At 37.0% G+C, this 20510-nt stretch overlaps 1 protein-coding gene across 5 annotated transcripts in view; it reads left to right on the forward strand.

Moving 5' to 3' along the window:
* The window catches only part of CHN1 (chimerin 1), a 194544-nt gene that overhangs the window by 34946 nt on the left and 139088 nt on the right, over positions 1–20510 (forward strand). For 4 of the 5 annotated variants that reach the window (XM_032292893.1, XM_032292895.1, XM_032292891.1 and 1 more), the window contains one exon: positions 15743–15781. In XM_032292893.1, the coding sequence (XP_032148784.1) occupies positions 15743–15781 (39 nt within the window). Of the gene's footprint in view, positions 1–13078; positions 13084–14332; positions 14336–15742; positions 15782–20510 lie in introns of those variants that run through there. The other variant, XM_032292896.1, reaches the window with a different exon arrangement.

Here is a 20510-nt window from a genome sequence, read left to right on the forward strand (position 1 = left end):
TTCATCATGTAGTATGTCTTAGAATCAAGTTCTTTAATGTCACCATTGATCTTATGGAAAAAGTCTTTAAATATTAACAAACTATCAAGGTCATGGTAGTGGATACAGGTTTCCTCAAAATCTTATTTTCACTTGAAATCTTGCGTTTTTGTGACTGACAGTAAACACTGTTAGTTATTTTTGTTGGAGTTGCAAGCTCACTTTGCTTATTCTTGAGAAAATACCTATTAAATACCCAAGTCTGGTTAGTCACAGCTTGTGAGTCATTCTTTCAAGTGAAATGGCCGTTATGAAAACTGAGCTAGTTCAGCTCACAACCCTAATGATCTCAGATGTGCTTTTCTTCAAGACAGCCATCATACTTGGTATACAACAGATGTGCCTTATGCACACTTCTCACTTTTTTAACAGAATGTCCAAAAGATGTGTACTTAAGGATCAAGATTTAACAAAACTAATACTTTTAAAACTGCTTCATCAAGGGCATTCCTAGGTTAAACAATTTTTCTTTTTACTAAGAGTGTGTACTGGTAAAGAATACAATGACAGCCTTATTGCTACTGCTTCGTTTTACCCAAGATAGTTTTTATGCCACCAGTACAAATGTCAATATAGTGAAAAAAGCAAAATCCTTCTTAGGATTACTCATAAAACAGTTTAGGTTTTGTGGACCTCTCCTGAAAGGGTCTCAGTGACCCACAAGTGTTTATAGACCACACTGAGAATTACTGTTCTAGGCAGTAAGAACACAGCTGTGTGAACAACAGATGACAAAAGAATCCTGCCCTCATTGAGCTTACCTTCTGGTGTAGAGAAACAAACAATATAAAATTGATAGTATTTTAGATAGTAATAAGTACTAAGTAGAAAAAAAAGGAGAATATGAAGTGTCAGGGAGTTTTGAACTTTTTAAATGGCAGGGAAGGCGTCACTAAAGAATGGAAGTAGGTGACAGAGCAAACTATAGAGACACCTGGGCAGGAACATTCCAGACTGAAGAAACAGCTAGGTGGAAGTGTGTCTTATATGTCTGATGAATGGCAGGGGAACAAAGAGGCTGGAGAAGAGTGAGTGAGAGGAAAAGAAGTAGATGAACTCAGGGGCTTAGTGGGGACAGATCACCAAGGGTCTTGTAGGTTAATGTTACTGAAAAATTGGTGTGCATGCATATCACTTGGTCTTGTGAAAATGCAGACTCTGATTTGTAGTTGGGAGTTGGGTTCTGCACTTTTGCATTTCCAAGTGACCAGATGATACCAGTGTTATAGTCCTCTTTAAATAGCAGTCTTTTAGGCAGTTGTGAAGAGTTTGGCTTTTATTCTGAGTGACACAGGAAGCCATTGGAGAGAATGCAGCAGAAGAGTGGCATGTTCTGACTTACATTTTAACGTGATCAGCTATAAATATTAATAACAGTAACAGGTCTGTCATCCCTTGTCCAAAACCCTGGGGACCAGATTTGTGATGGAATGCAGGATTTTTCAGACTTTAGAAAGGTAGAATATTTTACATATATACAGTATATTTTATAATACAGCAGTGTCTGAGTCATTACTCTGTAATCACATTAGTATTTCTGCAATGAAATAAGTGGTCACACTCAATGAGATAAAGACTAAATATTGTCACATTGACCAGGTGAGGTTTTTGCCACTGAATGAGTTATAAAGAGTTATTAAAATACTTTGACGTTCAAATCAGACCAGGATTTGCTGCCAAATGTGTCATAAAAATAATTTCACTTTTTAAAGCATTTGGATTTTATAATTGAGAAAATATGGACCTTTGTTGGTATTATACTTGTTAGTTGCTCGTATCCCTACACTGCTGAAACTTCTTAAATCAGTTCATTCATTACACATTCATTTTAGGCCTTGTTGTATGCACGTTTCAGCAAGAGACACCACAGCCCTAGATCTTTCATGTCCTGGTTGTGCTCTCAGGAAGAAAAACAAGTACCTATCAATTTGGAACACAGGTTCTCATTTCTAAAGAGTTTTAGCATCTTGGCAGCCTATTCTGTTGTGTACGCCATAAAAGCATAGTTAATTAAAAGATGCCAAGCGTTTTACTATACTTTGGGATAGTTAACGTGCTTTAGGATTATCCAACTCTGCTCATTTGTGGTTGCCACAGTATTACTTCCATGTCTGATTTTGCTTTCTTCCTTACAGTTGTGAACTGCCTTGTTCCACATTTGGCTCTATAGTTTATAATCTAAGGCAAACCTCTCTGTGTTCCTCAGAATCTACTTTTTTTGTTTCTTAGTGACTGAGTGGTTTTCCCAGAGGCATCCAGTTGAAAAGAAATGCATTTGGAAATGATCAAAGTAAGATGAGGAATGTTGTGATCTTTTCCCATCTCTGTTGCCTCTGATGTGAATATTAGTAATGGGAGCCTTATCTCTCTTTTCCCATTTAAATGTTAGTTTTTCTTATTTTCTGAGCAACTGTCCTTCTGATAAAGCTTGAAAACACGGATGTAAGGAAGACTTTGAAGGGTTGCTATTTCAATGCTTGCTGGCAAAACGACATTTTGTCTCTCATCACTGGAAAATGCTGTGAATCTGCATTGCAGAATAATGCACATTCTAATAAACACACTACTTTAAATACTCCTAGGCCAGGGAATATGATGATCAATTCCTTTTCCAAAGGCAAGAATCCAAGTAGGTCAGTGCTACAAAACTGTTGGAGTATGGGAAAAGCATGGGTGAGGAATAATTTGTGCCAAAGGATGAATAATAACAAGGAGAAAAACATTGTTTGCAATTTTTCTTTTAAGAAAAGATTAAGAAGCTTATATACTGGATCTGCTGAAGGAGTTGAGGATATCTGAGAACACTGAATTATAGTTGGAAAAGTAACTGACAAAATCTCCACTAAAGTATATTTGATTATTTTCCAGAACTTGCAATTATAAAAAGTAAGAATTCTGCAGAGTGTTTGTATGGTTACATTATTTAATATCTGGAACTTCAAGTGCTATGAATGGTTAAAAGTCTAAGTTGTTGGACTGGAAAAATGGAAACATTGGAACATGAACATTGGAAAAAATGTTCATCAAGCATATTATTTTATTGTGTTAAAACATACGTAACATATAGCATATTCTTTTAAGGATGAATTATAAGGACTTCATACGAAATAATTCATTGCATTTTAATTTAATTTAAATTTTTAGACAGGATCTCACTTAGTTGCCCAGGCTAGAGTACAGTGATGTGATCTTGGCTCACTGCAGTCTTGACCTTCCTGCTCAAGCAGTCCTCCCTGCATGCCACCTCTGCCCCTACCCCAGTAGCTGGGACTACAGATGCTTGCCACTACACCTGACTAATTTTTGTACTTTTTGTAGAGACAGGGTTTTGCCACATTGCCCAGGCTGGTTTTAAACTCTTGGGCTCAAGTGATCCCTGCATCAGCCTCCCAAAGTGCTGGGATTACAAGTGTGAGACCCTGCACCCAGCTGCATTTTAATTTTAGATGTGAGATGAAGAGAAGCAGAAAGATCTACTTTATTGTCATTGTTGAGTTTTCTGTGGGTTTCAGGAAATGTATTGTATTCTTAAAGGTTAGTTTTTGAAACATACCCAACAAAATCCAAATGGGAGCCAGTTGGGAATGTTGAGATGTTATTGAGAGGATTGACAAGATTTAAACGTCATCTTGAGGTTCCCTTTTGCAAATCCTGTGGGTAAATAGGCCTGTCTGAGGACTTTCTGTAAATATGCCGACATGTTAGGAGAAACATTATCAGAAGTTCTCTTCTTTAAGGAGAAAACATCAGATTTGACTTGTCTAGAAGAAGAATTAGTAGGTTTGAGAATGACATGCTTTACCTTCCGATTGAATTAAATGACCCATTTCCTGTGTATAGCTTTTCGTTTTCAAGATAGTGAAAGATTTGAGTAAGCAGAAGGACTTTGTGTAATCTGTTTGCTAGTCTGCCAAGCTGATTAGAGGAAACTTTGCTTAGGTCTTTTATTAAAGACCAAGCTTTAGTTTTAAGTAGGAGAGATTTCCAAGTTTGCTTCACATTTCATTTAGGAGGCTTTGTTTGTCCAGGCTGTGGGTCCATGGTGAAGAATTGAGCACTCCATTTGCAAAATATTTTTTTTCTGGAGATCTTTGATGAAGTTACATGTGAGCACTGGTAGTTGCACAGTTTCAGAAGAGAGAGAGAGTGTGTATGTGTGTTTTGTATTAACAGTTCTGGGTCACTATTCTCTGAAGAATTAAAAATAATTGTCTTTGGTTTTAAATATAGTTTATTTCTATCTGAGTTGAATCATGACACATCAGTTTTCAACTTGGAACAGTTTTAAATGACTTTGTTGCTTCTAAGGGTGAATTTAACTGACCTGATTTGGCCATGACTTTGCAGGGTGAATTTTAATTATCTTAGTTGCAGTGCCTTCTTTCCATGTTTTGAAGCATCTTCTAGGAAAGAAATTTAGTCAGGATGTGAAATACCTAGAAACCTAGCAAGGCTCATTTTTATTCCTCATTGGTTTAGAATTGTATATGTTATTAGGAGCCTTTTCATTTTTACAGTGAATTTTCGTTTCCTAAGAAACTTCCTTTATTAAAGAGTGTGGATGTTTTCTTTGTGACACACATATTAACTCTAGTACTTATGTGTTTGGTGTTTATTGTTTATGCCCTTGTTCTTTTAAAAGTCACTTTACAGTAAAATAAGAGTTTAAGCATGTCATTATTTTGGTGTGTCTAAATTTTGCACAGAAACAGAACAGCAACAGGTGGGGATTAATTATTATTGCCTTGCATTTTTGGATTAAAGCCGTACAGGAAATCTCACCAGTTGGTTGAAAGGTGACTCTTCATTCAAAGGGAAGAAATGATCTTTTCTCTTGCCAGTAAATGTCATTCTTTTTATACAATTCAAAATTGTTAATTTTCAAACCAAAGGCAGTTCAAAGCTAATATGCTTTAAAACCTAAATCACAATTTTTGAGGGTTCATGGGTCATTTGTCTAACTCTCAGTTAAAATGCAATGTAGTCTCTTTTTTTTTTTTTTTTGAGAATTCATTGTATTGTTTAAAAGTTGTAAAAGTCTTTGGTTTAAGCATAAAACGATAAACAGCTTAAATTTAATATTCCAGTCTGTTCTAGAATGAAGTGTTTAACCTTAAAAGTAAAATGTTAAGCGGGTTTAAACTTCACCAGAGGAATATTATCCTAAACCAAAGAATGCATAAGATATAGATTATATAATGATACAAAAAGAATATATAATAAAAATAATTTTTGTTTTCAGAGGTCATTTTTAACAACTTCTACAGATGTAGTGGATGTAAGTAGGATCTATTTGGAGAGAACACGAAGTTGTATTCAGTCATAAGATGTTATAAATTAATCCAAGAAACCAGGACATTTGGCTATTTATAAGTAAATTTAATTCTGTCAGTAAATGAATATTTTTGAGTACTTCCTAAATAAGTATAATGTTATAAATTATATCAAAGATTGATTTAACTAGGGGTTTTAAAAATCATTGCCTAAAGGCTCAGTTAAATATCTTGAATTTTTTTATTATTTAAAGAAAAGTGAGTGTCCTGAAAATACTAATATTTAAAGAAAAAGCAGCATAAAAGATTATGGCAACAATGAGTTTAACACTAAACCTTGCTTAAAATGTATACCTTTGGCCGGGCGCGGTGGCTCAAGCCTGTAATCCCAGCACTTTGGGAGGCCGAGGCGGGTGGATCACGAGGTCAAGAGATCGAGACCATCCTGGTCAGCACGGTGAAACCCCGTCTCTACTAAAAAAAATACAAAAAATTAGCTGGGCATGGTGGCGCGTGCCTGTAGTCCCAGCTACTCAGGAGGCTGAGGCAGGAGAATTGCCTGAACTCAGGAGGCGGAGGTTGCGGTGAGCCGAGATCGCGCCATTGCACTCCAGCCTGGGTAACAAGAGTGAAACTCCGTCCCAAAAAAAAAAAATATTACGCTGAAAAAAAAAAGTATACCTTTGAGTTTAAAAAAGAAAAATTGGAATTACTTTTCATAAACATGATAGAATATATAAAAATAAGCTTAGAAAAGATTTTCTTGACTTGCAATTCTAGCAGTTAACCAAAAATGAAAGAACATTTAATTAAGAAACTGTTTTTTATTCCCTATAACAAATGCTTGACATTCAACAATTCAGTTAGAACAGGGAGAAGAGGTAAATGAAGACCTCCACAGGGGTTCTGAGGGGAATTCAAAGACTTTAGAAGAATGTGGTGCTTTATTATGCATAAGTTTGTCACAAGGCTATGGTTGATTTCTAAGCCTCTGACTGGGATTTCTCTGGTAGAACATGCAGTTCAAGAGCCCACCTAAAACAATTAGAACCTCCTGTGGAGATTATTAAAGAGGACTTTTCTGTCTGATTCAGTTTCCATGTTTTCTTCATCTTACAGATTACTTACACTTTTTTGTTTTGAATAGTTCTCTGTTAGTACAAATGTAATATATTCGTTGTATAATAGAGAGGCCTTTCTCCTCCGGGTTCTGGGAGAGAATACCCTGAGACCATAGGGCATCCAGTACATGTAATAAGGTAACTTCTCTCCTGTGCTTCCAGAAAGCACATACTTCCTCTCTCCCGTACTTGGGAGAACTGAGAAAACAGTGACTTGAAACATTATCCAAGCTTGCTTTAGATGAGGAGAAAGGCTGATCTAGAGATCACCACTGTTACTCTCAGTGTAGGAAGAATAACATAAAGAACTTCTTTCATCCTCTCTCTCCCCCCATAAGTACACATACGTATACACAGGCGTATTTTTTCTTTCATTTATTAAAAACTGAAAAATTCGCTTACGAGGTTGTACCATACATGCAAATTAACTTAGGCTTATTTTGATGTCATCTTTTTCTTTCATTTTCATGAATTTGTTTATGTTTTTATATCAGGTCTTGAGGAGAATGTCTCATACAGAAACTAGCTTAGACATGAAGCTGTCTCTCCACTTTCCCAGGCCTTGCTGCCATCTGTGATTTTGATTTCATTACTTTGTGCTCTTGTAAGTCTGCTCCTTGAGTTGTGCTTGTTGTCTTCTGCCTTTGGCCTTCCGGCTGCCTGGCTTGCTTTCTCCGACTCTTGAGAAGCGAGTTGGACCTGACTACAGCATTCCTCTGTCCCCAAATAGCTGGGTATTTAATTGGAAGAACATATAAAGCAGAGGAAAAACTCATAGTGCTTTATTTATGGATGCCTCCTGACATCTCAGCCCAGGTTCCCTCCAGGGTCTGAATCACAAACTTTCCTCAGTAAGTCTTTATTTCAGCCACTCTGCCTTATTTGTAGTTCCCAAAACACTCATTGAACTTTCTTGTTTCTGCCCCCTTATTCACCGTGTTCTCCTCTGTTTAGTGTCCTTTTGCCTGTTATTCACAGCCCCTTTATTTTAAAAACCATCTATCCTTTAAGGGTCTTGTCAGATAATACTTCCTCTAGTATGTGTTTCTTGACATTCTGGCTAAAAGTGATTCCTTCCTTCCTTCCATTCATTCATCAGTTCAGTAAATATTTACTATTTTTATTATTAAATAATAATTATTATTATTAGACCTGTTATTGCCAGGCATTAAGATAAGACAGTGGTTTGTAAAACCTGTATTACTCTTGCTTTATTACCTTGTGTGTAAATAATATCCATCATATTTTTGTTACTGCCATTGAAGGCACAAACTATATTTGGACCTGCCTCGTAACTGCCTCACCTTTAGAAGGCGTTTCATGCATAATTTTTGAATGAGTGAAACTTTCTGATTATTTTAACGTTTCTGTATGCCAACATAACTGAAATTTTTATAAAATTATCTTTTATATTAGATATGAAAAGCATTACTGATACTTCATGGCAATGGAGAAAACCTTTTAATAGATTTAACTGGGTATTTACTTAATTTAAATAATCATACATATGATAAGGATGTGTATATTAATAATAATAATTATTATTATTTTGAGACAGAGTCTCACTGTGTTGCCCAGTTTGGAGTGCAGTAGCACAGTCTTGGCTCACTGCAACTTCTGCCTCCTTGGTTCAAGCGATTCTCCTGCCTTAGCCTTCCAAGTAGCTAGGATTATAGGTGCATGCCACCATGCCTAATTTTTGTATTTTTAGTAGAGAATGTGTTTCACCATGTTAGCCAGGCTGGTCTCCAACTCCTGACCTCAGGTGATCTGCCCTCCTGGGCCTCCCAAAGTGCTGGGATTACAGGCATGAGCCACCGTGCCCAGCTGTGCCATGATAAAGATATTTTAAGCAGCTGTTCTTGAGTCATAGGTTATCTGCTTCTCATTCTCTGTCATATTCTACTGATGGAGTTTGACACGTTCATATGCTGGGTCTGGGTGGATTTTCTGGCAGAATTAAAAAGAGGTATTGTGAGCTCTTGAGACCTTCAGCTGAAGGCAGTCCCAAACATTTTCAGCATATTAGCCTTGGATAACTTCCTTTGAACAAGCTGTTGTTCTCTGCCGAAAGAACACATGATTTTCTCCTTTATCCCTTCTTAATTTTTGAATTTCTTCTATTAGATGAAATGTTTATTACCCCATTTTATCCCATATCCTAGACATGCCAAGAAAATTACAGTTTAAAACATTCATTCTCAAAGTATGGTCCAGGGACTCCTGAGGGAATTTCCACAAAGTCAAGACTATTTTTGTAATAATACTGAGACATTATTTTATTTTAATCACTCACATTCTCTTGCAAGTATCTAGTTGAATCTTCTAGAAGCTACACGGCATATGATATAACAACAGATGCAGATATGGGAATCCAGCTGTCTTTAAAGAGATTTGCAGAATGTAACACCATTTTTTTATTCTGAAAAATATAGTTATTTTTCATAAAAATGTTAATATGTAAGGCTTATTATTTTAAGTAAATTAACAAAAAATATGATTCAAGTTCCTTCCTCTCTCTTTTCCTCCCTCCCTCCCCTCTTTTTCTCATTGTCACCCAGAGTGGTGTGCAATGGCACAAACACAGCTCACTGCAGCCTCTACTACCTAGGCTCAAGTGATCCTTCCACCCTAGTTTCCCATGTAGTTGGGACCACAGTCACTCACCACCTAATTTTTTTTTGGTAGAAAAGGTCTTACTTGTTGCCCAGGCTGGTCTCAAACTCTTGTACTCAAGTGATCCTCCTGCCTCAGCCTCCCAAAGTGCTGGCATTACAGGCATGAATTAAAACTACGCCCAGCTAGGTTTTAACTTCTAATGTGACTAATATCAATACATATTAAAAGCTCTTTAGAATCCAGATTTATGAGACCAAAAAGATCGACAGCCACTGGTTTATAAGATTTAAAATATTTTAGATAACAGAGAACAGACTTTCTAAGAGACTAAAAGGTAAAGTTCTTTTCATGTATCCAGGTATTGTCAAACTAGAATACTTAATCATACTTAATCACAATTAATTAAGCCACTTTTCAGTTGTTGATCATTTAGGTTGAGTACAGTTTTTTTAGTCTTAAAAGTAATATTGTGGTGATATTCATCTGTATTAATATTTTTCTAACATCCTTAATTTTTTTACAGTAAATTTTTAGAAATAGAACTGCTGGTTCAGAAGGTATGCAGAGGGAACTGGCATGGCCTGTTACATAAATTCAGGGGCCAAATATCCTCTCATATTTTTTTCTATTAATCAGCAGGAAATTCAGTATCTTCCTTTTTAGATAGTCTCTGCCTCCAAGTTTGAGCCCCAGGAGGCTTTCCCAGTCCCAGAGTCATCCCATCCTCCTCCAAATGCCAGGAAGAGAACTGACTACACTATTGCTCTTCCTTCCTGTCATCATTTTCTGTCAGCATTTAAGACCAGCCCCATAATGTTTGGCAATAGTTGCTTGAACTGCCACTAGGATCCTGTTTCTGGTCAGACCGTGGCCCAGGTCACAGCAGTCACCCCAGTTGAAGGCCAAGATCGTAGTTCTTTCAAAGTTCATTCTCTTTTACTCCAGGATTTAGTGTACTAGGGAGTCAGAGACTTCCAACATCCACCTTAGGCTGTGCCAGAATCTGTCCTTCCTGATGAACGCAGAAGCTTTCTGTGTGACCTTATATCACCAGTTTCAATTATTCCTTCTTCAGGACCATTTTATTTCAGGAATGTCTCTGCCTCTTCTTGCCATTGGGACTTGGCTTGAGCTATGAGTGTCTTCCGTGACTCTTTAATTTTGAATCTCAGGAATCAAAGATTGGGGTAATATTTCTTCCTTTCCAGGAAGATTTAGGGTCCTAGAAAATTGGTCTTCCTTCCTTTAGCAACTAATTCTGCATATCAAGAGATTGAGGCACTTTGTCCTAAGCCATTCAGCTGTCCCCTCCCAGTGTCCTCTTTGCCCCTGAGTCCTAAGGACAGTGGTAACTACCAACCCACTGGTCAACTAAAGGAACATTCAAGCTGCTTTTTTTTCAGCAGAAGGATCCACACCAGCAATCTAAGGTCTCTACCCCCAAACCTAAAAAAGGCTGTCATAATTTTTAAATGTTCTCCTTCTAAGGACATCTCATCTAATCTCTGCCTTAACAGATACCTGTTACACAGTTAAGCTTATGGTATATGTAGCTGATTGCTCTCCAAAGAGGTTATGCCAGTTTATTCTTCCACCAGCAAACAGTGCTCGTAAGTGTCATTAATTAAAATTGTTTTAATATTAAAAGAAACAAACCTTTTCCCTAGCATTTTTTTTTTTTTTTGCCAGACACTAAATTTGTTTGGCCATAGGATTGTGATCTGTAGCATCTTGAATAATGTCTTCTATAACAGAGCGGGTGTACACAGAAGACCGAAAGAGTAAGAAGGGAATACATGGCTGAAATCATTAACAATAGTAAGAAGAGAATACATGGCTGTTAATGATTTAGCTTGAGGCTAATATGGTAATACTGTTCTCAAAATCACTTTTGGTGAAGGCAGGAGAGGGTACTTATTTACTGAAGGCCTCCTAAGTACAAGGTGCTTTATAGATGATATCTAATTTAATTCTCAACAACAAACCTATGTTGTTACTATTCCCATTTTAGATGATATTGTTATTCTATTTTATAAATAAATAGATTATTATGCAGAAAGGTAGTAAATTTTCTAAAGTCACTCAGCAAGTAAAGGTTGATGTTCCCTAAGAAAGCCCCACCTAGCACTAAGTACACAGCTCTCAGAGAAAGGACTCTGAGAATGAGCCTTTCTCTCTCACCTTCTCCAAAGTCAGAATGATCTCCGGGAGACCCTTGTTACTCATGGGTGCAACTTTGCACAGGGTCCATGAGAAGTTAGGCCCACCTACAAAGACTCCAAGACTTCCCTCTGCAAGTTGGGTTGGGGGAGTTCCCCAACCACGTTCATGGGCTAAAATTCACTAGTAGGACTCAACAGAACTCACTAAACATTACCGTACTTATAGTCATAGTTATTACCGGGAAAGGTAATACATATTAAAATCAGCCAGGGGAAGAAGCACACAGGACAGGTTCCAGGAGAATTACAAAACACAGAACTTCCGTTGTCCTCTCTTCTTGGAGTCAACACACATGACAACCCTCCCTCCCTCGCTCCCTTCTCTCCTCCTGTCCTTCCTTCCCCCCTCCCTCCATCCCTTCCCTTTCTTTCCTTCTTTCCTTGGTGCCCAAGTTCAAGGTTGCTCTTGAACTCCTGGGCTTAAGCAGTCTTCCTGCCTCAGCCTCCAGAGTAGCTGGGATTACAAGTATGTCCCTGTTTTCTTCCTGCATTTATGTTTGATGAGCCACATGGGATATTTCCAACCAGAGAAGCTCTCCCGGCCTCAGTGTTCAGAGCTTTCATTGGGGCTTTATTGCCTAAGCATGATTGATTGACTGTCCATGTGGTTCTTTGGCGGATACCAGTGACCCAAAGTTCCATGTTACTCTCTGGCTAGCCCCAGGCAAACAAATATTATCTCCAGGAGTTGAAGACAAAGTCCAGACCTCTTCTGAGACAAATTAAATTATTTACTACATAGGGTCCCAGTCTGGTTGAGTGCTTCCTCCCTTCCTAGCCCCACCATGGTGGATCAAGAGGTGCCTGGTCGCTGCCTCTATGGTTTGGAGCCGTACAAGGAAGTGGAGACACATGTGGAATATGAGTGTCCTGTTATAAACTGGAAACTCACTCCACATCATACTCTTTAGGACTGAATTATAATAACAGCAAAAGATCAAGAAAATAATAACATGACTTGAATGCTTACAGGCAGATTTTTTTCTAGTATTAAAAATATAATTGAATTAATTGTGGTTTACTTATTAAGACAAACTTCAATATAATTAGCCCTCAGCGCGCGTACACACACATACACACACACACACACACACACACACCCGGTAGCAGAGGAAATATGTATGTATCTATCACTGCATTAAGGTTGTGTTTTATGCTAACTTTTTATTATCACTGGGTAGGTTCACCTGAGCAAGCTGTTTTCCTAAATAATTGTTTATTATTTACAGCCAATCTTTATTATTCATGGATTCCATACTTGGAAATTTGCCCCCTTTCTAACATTTATTTGTAACCCTAAAATAAATCATTGTGGCATTTTTGTGGTCACTTGCAAATAATCAAAGAGCAGTAAAAAATTTGAGTCATATAACCTACCTGTTCCCAGCTGTGGCCAAGCAAGGCAGTGCTCCACCTTGTTTCAGCTCTCATGCTGTGAACAAGTCCTCTTTTTGTGGTCTTTTAAGGACCACACTATTTTACATCTTTGTGGGGCTTTTTTGTTGTTGTTGTTAGTGATTTTGCCATTTTAAATGGTCCCCAAGACTAGTGCTGAAGTGCTGTGTAGACAGTGTTCCAGTGTTCCTAAGAGTAAGAAGACTGTAATGTATCTTCAGGGGAATACGCATGTGTTAGATAAGCTTCATACATGCATGAGTTACAGTGCTGCTGTTGTGAGTTCAGTGTTAATGAATCAACAGTATATACTAAATAAGGTGTCTTTAAAGAGATACGCATGTAAAACAAGGTTATATATTTAATGGTTGATGAAAATGTTCTGACCAGAGGCACACAGGAACCTAACCCTGTGTTGCCCCTAAGAGCAGTGATTTAGTATTTGCTGCTAAATTCATGGTTTGAGGTAACTTCATAGCATATAACTACTGTGAATAATGAGAAATGACTGTATTTGCTGCCGTATTTTATTATTCATTTATTCATGTAATCTGTAATTCATTCTTTTTGTTTTTTTGAGACAGGGTCTCACTTTGTCACCCAGGCTGAAGTGCAGTGGTGTGATCTCAGCTCATTGCAGCATCCACCCCCTGGGTTCAAGCAATTCTCCCTGCTTCAGCCTCCTGAGTAGTTGGGATTACAGGCACCTGCCACCATGACTGGCTAATGTTTATATTTTTATTAGAGATGGAGTTTCATCATGTTGGCCAGGCCGGTCTCAAACTCCTGACCTCAGGTGATCCACCCACCTTGGCCTCCCAAAGTGCCGAGATTATAGGCATGAGCCACCACACCCGGCCTGTTATTCATATTTATGTGTGCGCTTTCGCTTTTTTCATTTTACCATCATTTATTCCTTCTCTGATGCTCTTCTTCCTTTCTTTATGTAGATTTGAGTTCCTGACTTACATCGTCTTCAGGTCTTAGATTTAAATCTTCGGTCCATCTTGAATTGATTTTTATATAGGGTGAGAAATGAGGATCCAGTTTCATTCTTCTACGTGTGGCTTACCAATTATCCTAGCACCATTTGTTGAATAGGGTGTCCTTTCCCCACGTAATGTTCTTGTTTGCTTTGTTGAAGGTCAGTTGGCTGTAAATATTTGGCTTTATTTCTGGGTTCTCTATTCTGTTTCACTGGTCTGTATCCCTATTTTTATACCAGTACCATGCTGTTTTGGTGATTATGGCCTTATAGTATGAAGTTGGGTAATGTAATGCCTCCAGATTTGTTCTTTTTGCATAGTCTTGCTTTTGCTGTGCAGGCTCTTTTTTTGGTTCTATATGAAATCTAGGATTGTGTTTTCTAGTTCTGTGAAGAATGATAGCGATATTTTGATGGGAGTTGCATTGATTTTGTAGATTGCTTTTGACAGTATGGTCATTTTCGCAGTATTGTACCCATCCATGAATGTGGGATGTGTTTCCATTTGTTTGTGTCACTTGTGATTTCTTTCAGTAGTTCAGTAGTGTTTTGCAGTTTTCCTTGTAGAGGTCTTTCACCTCCTTGGTTATGTATATTCCTAAGTTTTTGTTGTTGTTGTTGTTGCTGCAGCTATTGTAAAAGATTGAGTTCTTGACTTGATTCGCAGCTTAATTACAGTTGGTGTATAGCAAAGCTACTGATATGTGTACATTAACTTTGGAAACTTTGCTTAATTCATTTACCAGTTCTAGGAGCTTTTTGAATGAGTCTTTAGTGTTTTCTAGGTATGCGATCATGTCATCAACAAACAGTGACAGTTTGACTTCCTCCTTACTAATATGGATGTCCTTTATTTATTTCTCTTGAAGAAGACATATTTGAACACTCCTACAGATTGCTAAGCAATTTCCATATGATTTAAAATTTCCATTTTATGTTCTTATGCCCATTATTAGTGATCTTGCTGTAACTCTTTATCTCAAAAGTATTTGTGTGGTTTATGATAACACATTATAAACCAGGTGTGAGATTGCAGTTTAAAGGTTGCAGATTGGAGACCAAATGTCTTATGTCTAGGACCATTTTTCCTGAGCTACTTGTTTAGTCTTCTCAATAAACTTTCCAGGGATTTTTCTTGTCTCCTTGCAAATCAAGATTTTAGGATCAGATTGCCTAATGGGTTCATGTTGGTTGCCAGCAGAGAGCCAGGTGATGTGGCTGGCCATACCTTTCTATACCAAAAAAATGTTTCTGCAGGCTTGGCTGTATAGTCTTGCAGGCAGAGGTTTTGGCTGGCAAAGTTAGTTCCCAGCTATACTTTACTGATGAGGAGCCAGACCACACTGGCTCCTCCTTTCTCTGATTACTCCACTTCCCTCATGTGTTTGTATTTCCATCTCTTTCTACTTCCTGTTTATACTGTCTCCTACATCTGCATTGAGGCAGCATGAGGGGAAAAGGACTTGAAGAGCGGATGTTCACCTCGTGTTCCTTGTGGTTCCCTAGATACACTCTCTTCCATTGAAGTGTTTCTCATTTTCTGGTTTTGATTGTCCAGGATGTATGAGGACTGAGATCTGAACCTTGCTGTTCTTCTCTCTTCATATTAGTAAATCCAAGTACATTGGAATCCCCTAAATGTAATGGTGGAAAATAATAGAAATGCTTAACTTTTAGGGTGATTAAAATTATTAATCTGGTCAGTTTGAAAAAGAAAAATTCAATAATTTTAGGGACCTTTCAGTGAAATAATCATTAAACCCAAAGAAACAAAGTCTTTATTGACCATTACTTCAGTGATAGTAAAAAATGAGTACCAGCAGTAAAAGTTAACCTTGATGTTTTTATGTGATAAGCAGTTGAATAAATACAGTAACTTTCTTTGAACATCTTTGTAAAATTGTATTCCAACTAAGTAAGGACCAAGACTTAAAAAAAAAAAAAAAAAACCCGAATGCCCCTTAGTGCCTAGCACAATGCCTAGAACAAATAGATCTCAACAAATATATATTAAATGAGTTAGTGATTAAAATGTCTCATTTAAAATTTAAATATTCAGTAATGTTAATTTGATGTTTTTTCTTTCAGATACAGATGAATATAGACCTCCTGTTTGGAAATCTTACCGTAAGTCTACAAATAAATTTGTGTGGGGAATAGTGCTTTATAAGTAATATAAAAATATGGGATTATTAGATATAAATGCTCATTCCATTTTGTACCTATTGTTGAAAAATTAATTTATAGCAAGGTTTGGGAATAGCATAGAAGTATTGTGGTTAAGTAGGTGTTTCCACAAAGTCTGTACAGTATAGGGTTTTCTGCCTGGAATGCATTTCATCCCTCTGAGCTTGCATGAATTCCATGTAGTGAAACTTGAAACCACTTGTTAAGAGTGGCTAATAAAGCTAATACAAGGAGACACTGAGAATTCAGTCTAATTATTTTCAGGTCCTGATTCTTTCTGTGAAGAAAGGAATATTTAAATGATGATAATTCAGGAGGCTATGTTGATGGAAAGAATAAGTGCAAAGAGGCAAAAAAAGTGATCTTCCTTTTAAATAATTGCTTTCCCAAAATATAAGAGAGATACTTGATTCCATGTTGCTCTTTAAACTGCGTTAGGATAAATATTTCTTTTTAAAATTCGAGGTTTTTAGTTTTTTATTTTCCTTTCCTTGTTTCCTAGAGAATATTATTGAATCATGTAAAGGATATTTCGTACTAATAGGGCTAATATAATCAAAATGGTTTTTTAAAATTTATGAATTCATTATTACAGAAAAGCAGTATAAGCTCTTGAGCTCTTGTTTGTTGTTTATGTAGTTGAATAAGCAGCCTAAGAAACATGTGCTTTAATTATAGATTAAAATCTTTGTAAATATTGAGGGTTATTCTAAATTTTGATGTTTGCAAGTTGCTGTGATTTGCTGACTGAAGGAACAGTGATTCAGATTCTCATTGGTCTTATGTTCCCAGAACAGATAGTTTTATTTTTAATAGGTTGCCACTTTGGGCTAATTATAAGTAAAATATGAACAATCTCTAAAAATAATTGCCATGAATGCTTCCCCCCACACACACTGCTGGTGCCTTTTTCCCCCCCTTGGCAGTATAGTTATAAGAATGTGCAAAAATGACTAATGTTCTTTTGTTTCATAATCTCATTGGCTGGAAGCCTATTTAAAATTCTTCTCTGGCCAGGCGCTGTGGCTCACGCCTGTAATCCCAGCACTTTGGGAGTCCAAGGCAGGTGGATTGCCTGAGGACAGGAGTTTGAGACCAGCCTGGCCAACATGGTGAAACCCATCTCTGCTAAAAATACAACAGTTAGCTGGGCATGGTAGCACACACCTGTACTCCTAGCTACTCAGGAGGCCGAGGCAGGGGAATTGCTTGAACCAGGGAGGTGGAGGTTGCAGTGAGCCAAGATCACACTGCTGCACTCCAGCATGGGCTACAGAGCAAGACTCCATCTTAAAAAAAAAAAAAAATCTCTGCATTTTCTGGTTTTCAGTTTTCCCTGACTCTGACTTGTGCCCTGCACATTTTTAATGTATGAACATTTATGAAGCCTCAGACTATTACTGAGTTTTTTTTCCCAGTGAAAAATACTGATTAGTACATGTAATATATGCAATTGATATTTTTTGTAGCTTCATTTATCTCACATGTCTTGCAGTAGCTATCATTTGTTTTAAAAAATGGCATTTATGTAATCCCATCACTTTGGGAGGTCGAGGCTGGTGAATCACCTGAGATCAGTACTTTGTGACCAGCCTGACTAACATGGTGAAACCTCGTCTCTACTAAATACAAAAAAATTAGCTGGGCATGGTGGCATAGGCCTATAATCCAAGCTACTTGGGAGGCTGAGACAGGTGGATCGCTTGTACCTGTGAGGTGGTGGTTGCAGTGAGCCAAGATCACGCTATTGCACTCCAGTCTGGGCAGCAAGAGTAAAACTCCATCTCAAAAAAAAAAAAAAGAGGCATTAAAAAAAAGAGATAGGCTATAGTGTGCCAAGATTACACCACTGCACCAGCCTGGTGTGCAGTGGTGTAATCTTGGCACACTATAGTCTTGCCCCCCTGGCTTAAGTGGTCCTCCCACCTCAATCTCCTGAGTAGCTGTGACCACAGGTTGATTTTTAAAATTTTTATTTTGTAGACACAAGGTCTCACTGTGTTACCCAGGAAGGTCTCCAACTCCTGATCTCAAGCGATCCTGCCTCACTTGAGGATTACAGGTGTGAGTCACTGCACCCAGCTAAATCTTTCTTTAGTGAAACTACAGTTTTGTTACTGAGTTTTATAAATTCTCTTAATAACTTCAATGCCTGAACTCCCCACAATCATTTTAATAGTTGAAATGTGAAGGAAATTATTAAAATAGATTTTTTTTATCTTTTGACCGTCAAATGAAAAAACTTCTGATCCAAGGAAATTTTATAATTAAACTGTGTTAAAAACAAGTGGAAAAACCCTTTTTAAAAATTGGTCATATGAAATTTTTTTACAAGATTATGTTATTAATCTTCTAAGATTTGAATATGTGCAAATTTTAACCAATGAGAAAAGACAAAAATTGCAGCCAGGCATGGTAACTCAGGCCTGTAATCCTAGCAGTTCAGGGAGACTGTGGTAGAAGGATCATTTGAGCTCAGGAGTTTGGGACCAGCCTGGGCAATATAGAGGGATCCCATCTCTACCAAAAATACCATTAGCTGGACATGGTGTTGCACATCTGTGGTCCCAGCTGTTTGGGAGGAGGAGGTGGGAGGATTACTTGGGCCCAAGAGGTTTGGAGGCTGCAGTGAGTTGTGATCAGACCACTGTACTCCAGACCCTGTCTCATTCATTTATTTATTCATATTAAATAAATAAATGCATTCTAATGATGACTTTTTATGATCATATAGATGGTTAATGTATTTGTCAAATTCTGATCTTAGAAAAAATTGTGATTGAGTTGAATCTTTTTGTTTATTTTATCTTTACCACTCAGGCAGTTTTACAGTTTCTGTAACAAGCTGTAAATAATCTTTAGTAAGATGTTTATTAATGTACCTTAAGGACTTCATCTCTTGAGGAGTCTTTACATTTTAGCAGGAAAAATTTTAAAGACTGACAGGCCTGTTATACCCTGATTTCATCAGTAGAGACTGGAATTTTAAATTTCAGTAGTAGACATTTTTCAGTACCCTTAATATTTGAGCCATGACAATTTTGTTTAATTCTTAGGCCAGACTGATTTAGAACTGATAATTGACAATATTTTCTACTGACAGTCTTTGGGATCAAATAACTGTAATGCTTCAGCATCTCTGTGATGTGACTTAAATTTAGTTATTAAAAAATTCTCAAAATGGTAATAAAATAGAAATGGGCTGAGATATTAAAAATAATCAGGTATGTTAATTTATGTAAGGAGGTACACCCATTGAAAACTATTCAAGAAGTTCTAATTGTTCACTTCTGTAGTCAATCTATAAAAGTAAACAAGATTATTTAATGTCAAAAAGTTCCTACGTGTTAATGTGTCTTGTTTTCTTCTCTTTAACATGGTGGAATCTGAATAGCATTTCACAGTTTGATTCTATAAGAAATTTATTTTACCCATGCCTATCTTGGGCTTTCTACTGTTAGTTCCATTATCTTGTAAAAATGTGACTCTGATGTCTTAACAAATATAAACCAATAGGGAAATAAAATTAGCAAGAAGTCTAAGTTGTGGACTCTTTTTAAGCAAATACGGTTTTACTGCTTTTCAATACTTATTGTTTGAATTAAACCAGGAACCTTATATGTGATAAATGAGGCAGGCAAGCCAGGTAAGGACTATGAGAAAGTAGACCGTGGAGACTCTGTCTGTGGAGAGTAGCTCAAAATTAGCTCCTTTTTATTGTTATGCTAGACTCTGGGTTCAATATTGCCAGATATGAGTTTTCAAGAGAGGCTAGAATTCTCTTTTGCTTTTGTTGTTAAGTTTCTTAATTTTTAAATGTTAAAAACATACTCAAATTTAAAAGACAGCAAATAAAACATGTGAGCCAATTTTGACTTTAAGATACCAATTTGTGATCTTTGGACTTGATGAACAATTTATCGTCTGTGGGGATTGAGAATTTCATTAATAAGTATATCAGCATTGATACTTCTAAGGTGATTGAAAATATTAAGTACTTTAATCATATATTCCCTCATCTTGAATTTAGCTATTAATCTTTGATAATCATTTAATGATTGTGTTGATTTAAATTCGGCTGAGTTCCAATTCAAATTGTCAAAATTTCCAAACTGAGAGAGAAGGACCTGAATTAGAGCTCATTGCTTTGTGTAATTTTTTAATGATCTTTTTGATAGGTGTTTTTTGAATCTAAAATTTTTATATTTGTTATAAAATATCCAAGACTTGACCAGGCACAGTGACTCACACCTGTAATCCCAGCATTTTAAGGAGCCAAGGTAGGAGGATCACTTGAGCTCAGGAGTTTGAGACCAGCCTGGGCAAGATGGTGAAACTCTGTCTCTACAAAAAATACAAAAATTATCTGGATGTGGTAGTGTGTGTCTATAGTCCCAGCTACTTGGGGCCTGAGGCATAAGGATTGCCTGAACTTGGAAGCTTGAGGCTGCAATGAACCATGTTTGTGTCATTGCACTCCAGCCTGGGTAACAAAGTGAGACACTGTCTCAAAGAAAAAAAAAAGAATTTAAAAAAATGGGTCTTAAAGATAGATTAACCACTGGTAGCCAATTAGAAGACATTTGTCTAAAATTTCCTCTTTATGAAACAGAGCTTTACCCTTTGAGACAGTTAGAAGGATTTGAAAGAAATTGAAAAGTAAGATGTG

Source organism: Sapajus apella, unplaced genomic scaffold, assembly GCF_009761245.1.
Source record: "Sapajus apella isolate SASKATOON/1434 unplaced genomic scaffold, GSC_monkey_1.0 scaffold28, whole genome shotgun sequence".
Classification (NCBI taxonomy): Eukaryota; Metazoa; Chordata; class Mammalia; order Primates; family Cebidae; genus Sapajus; species Sapajus apella.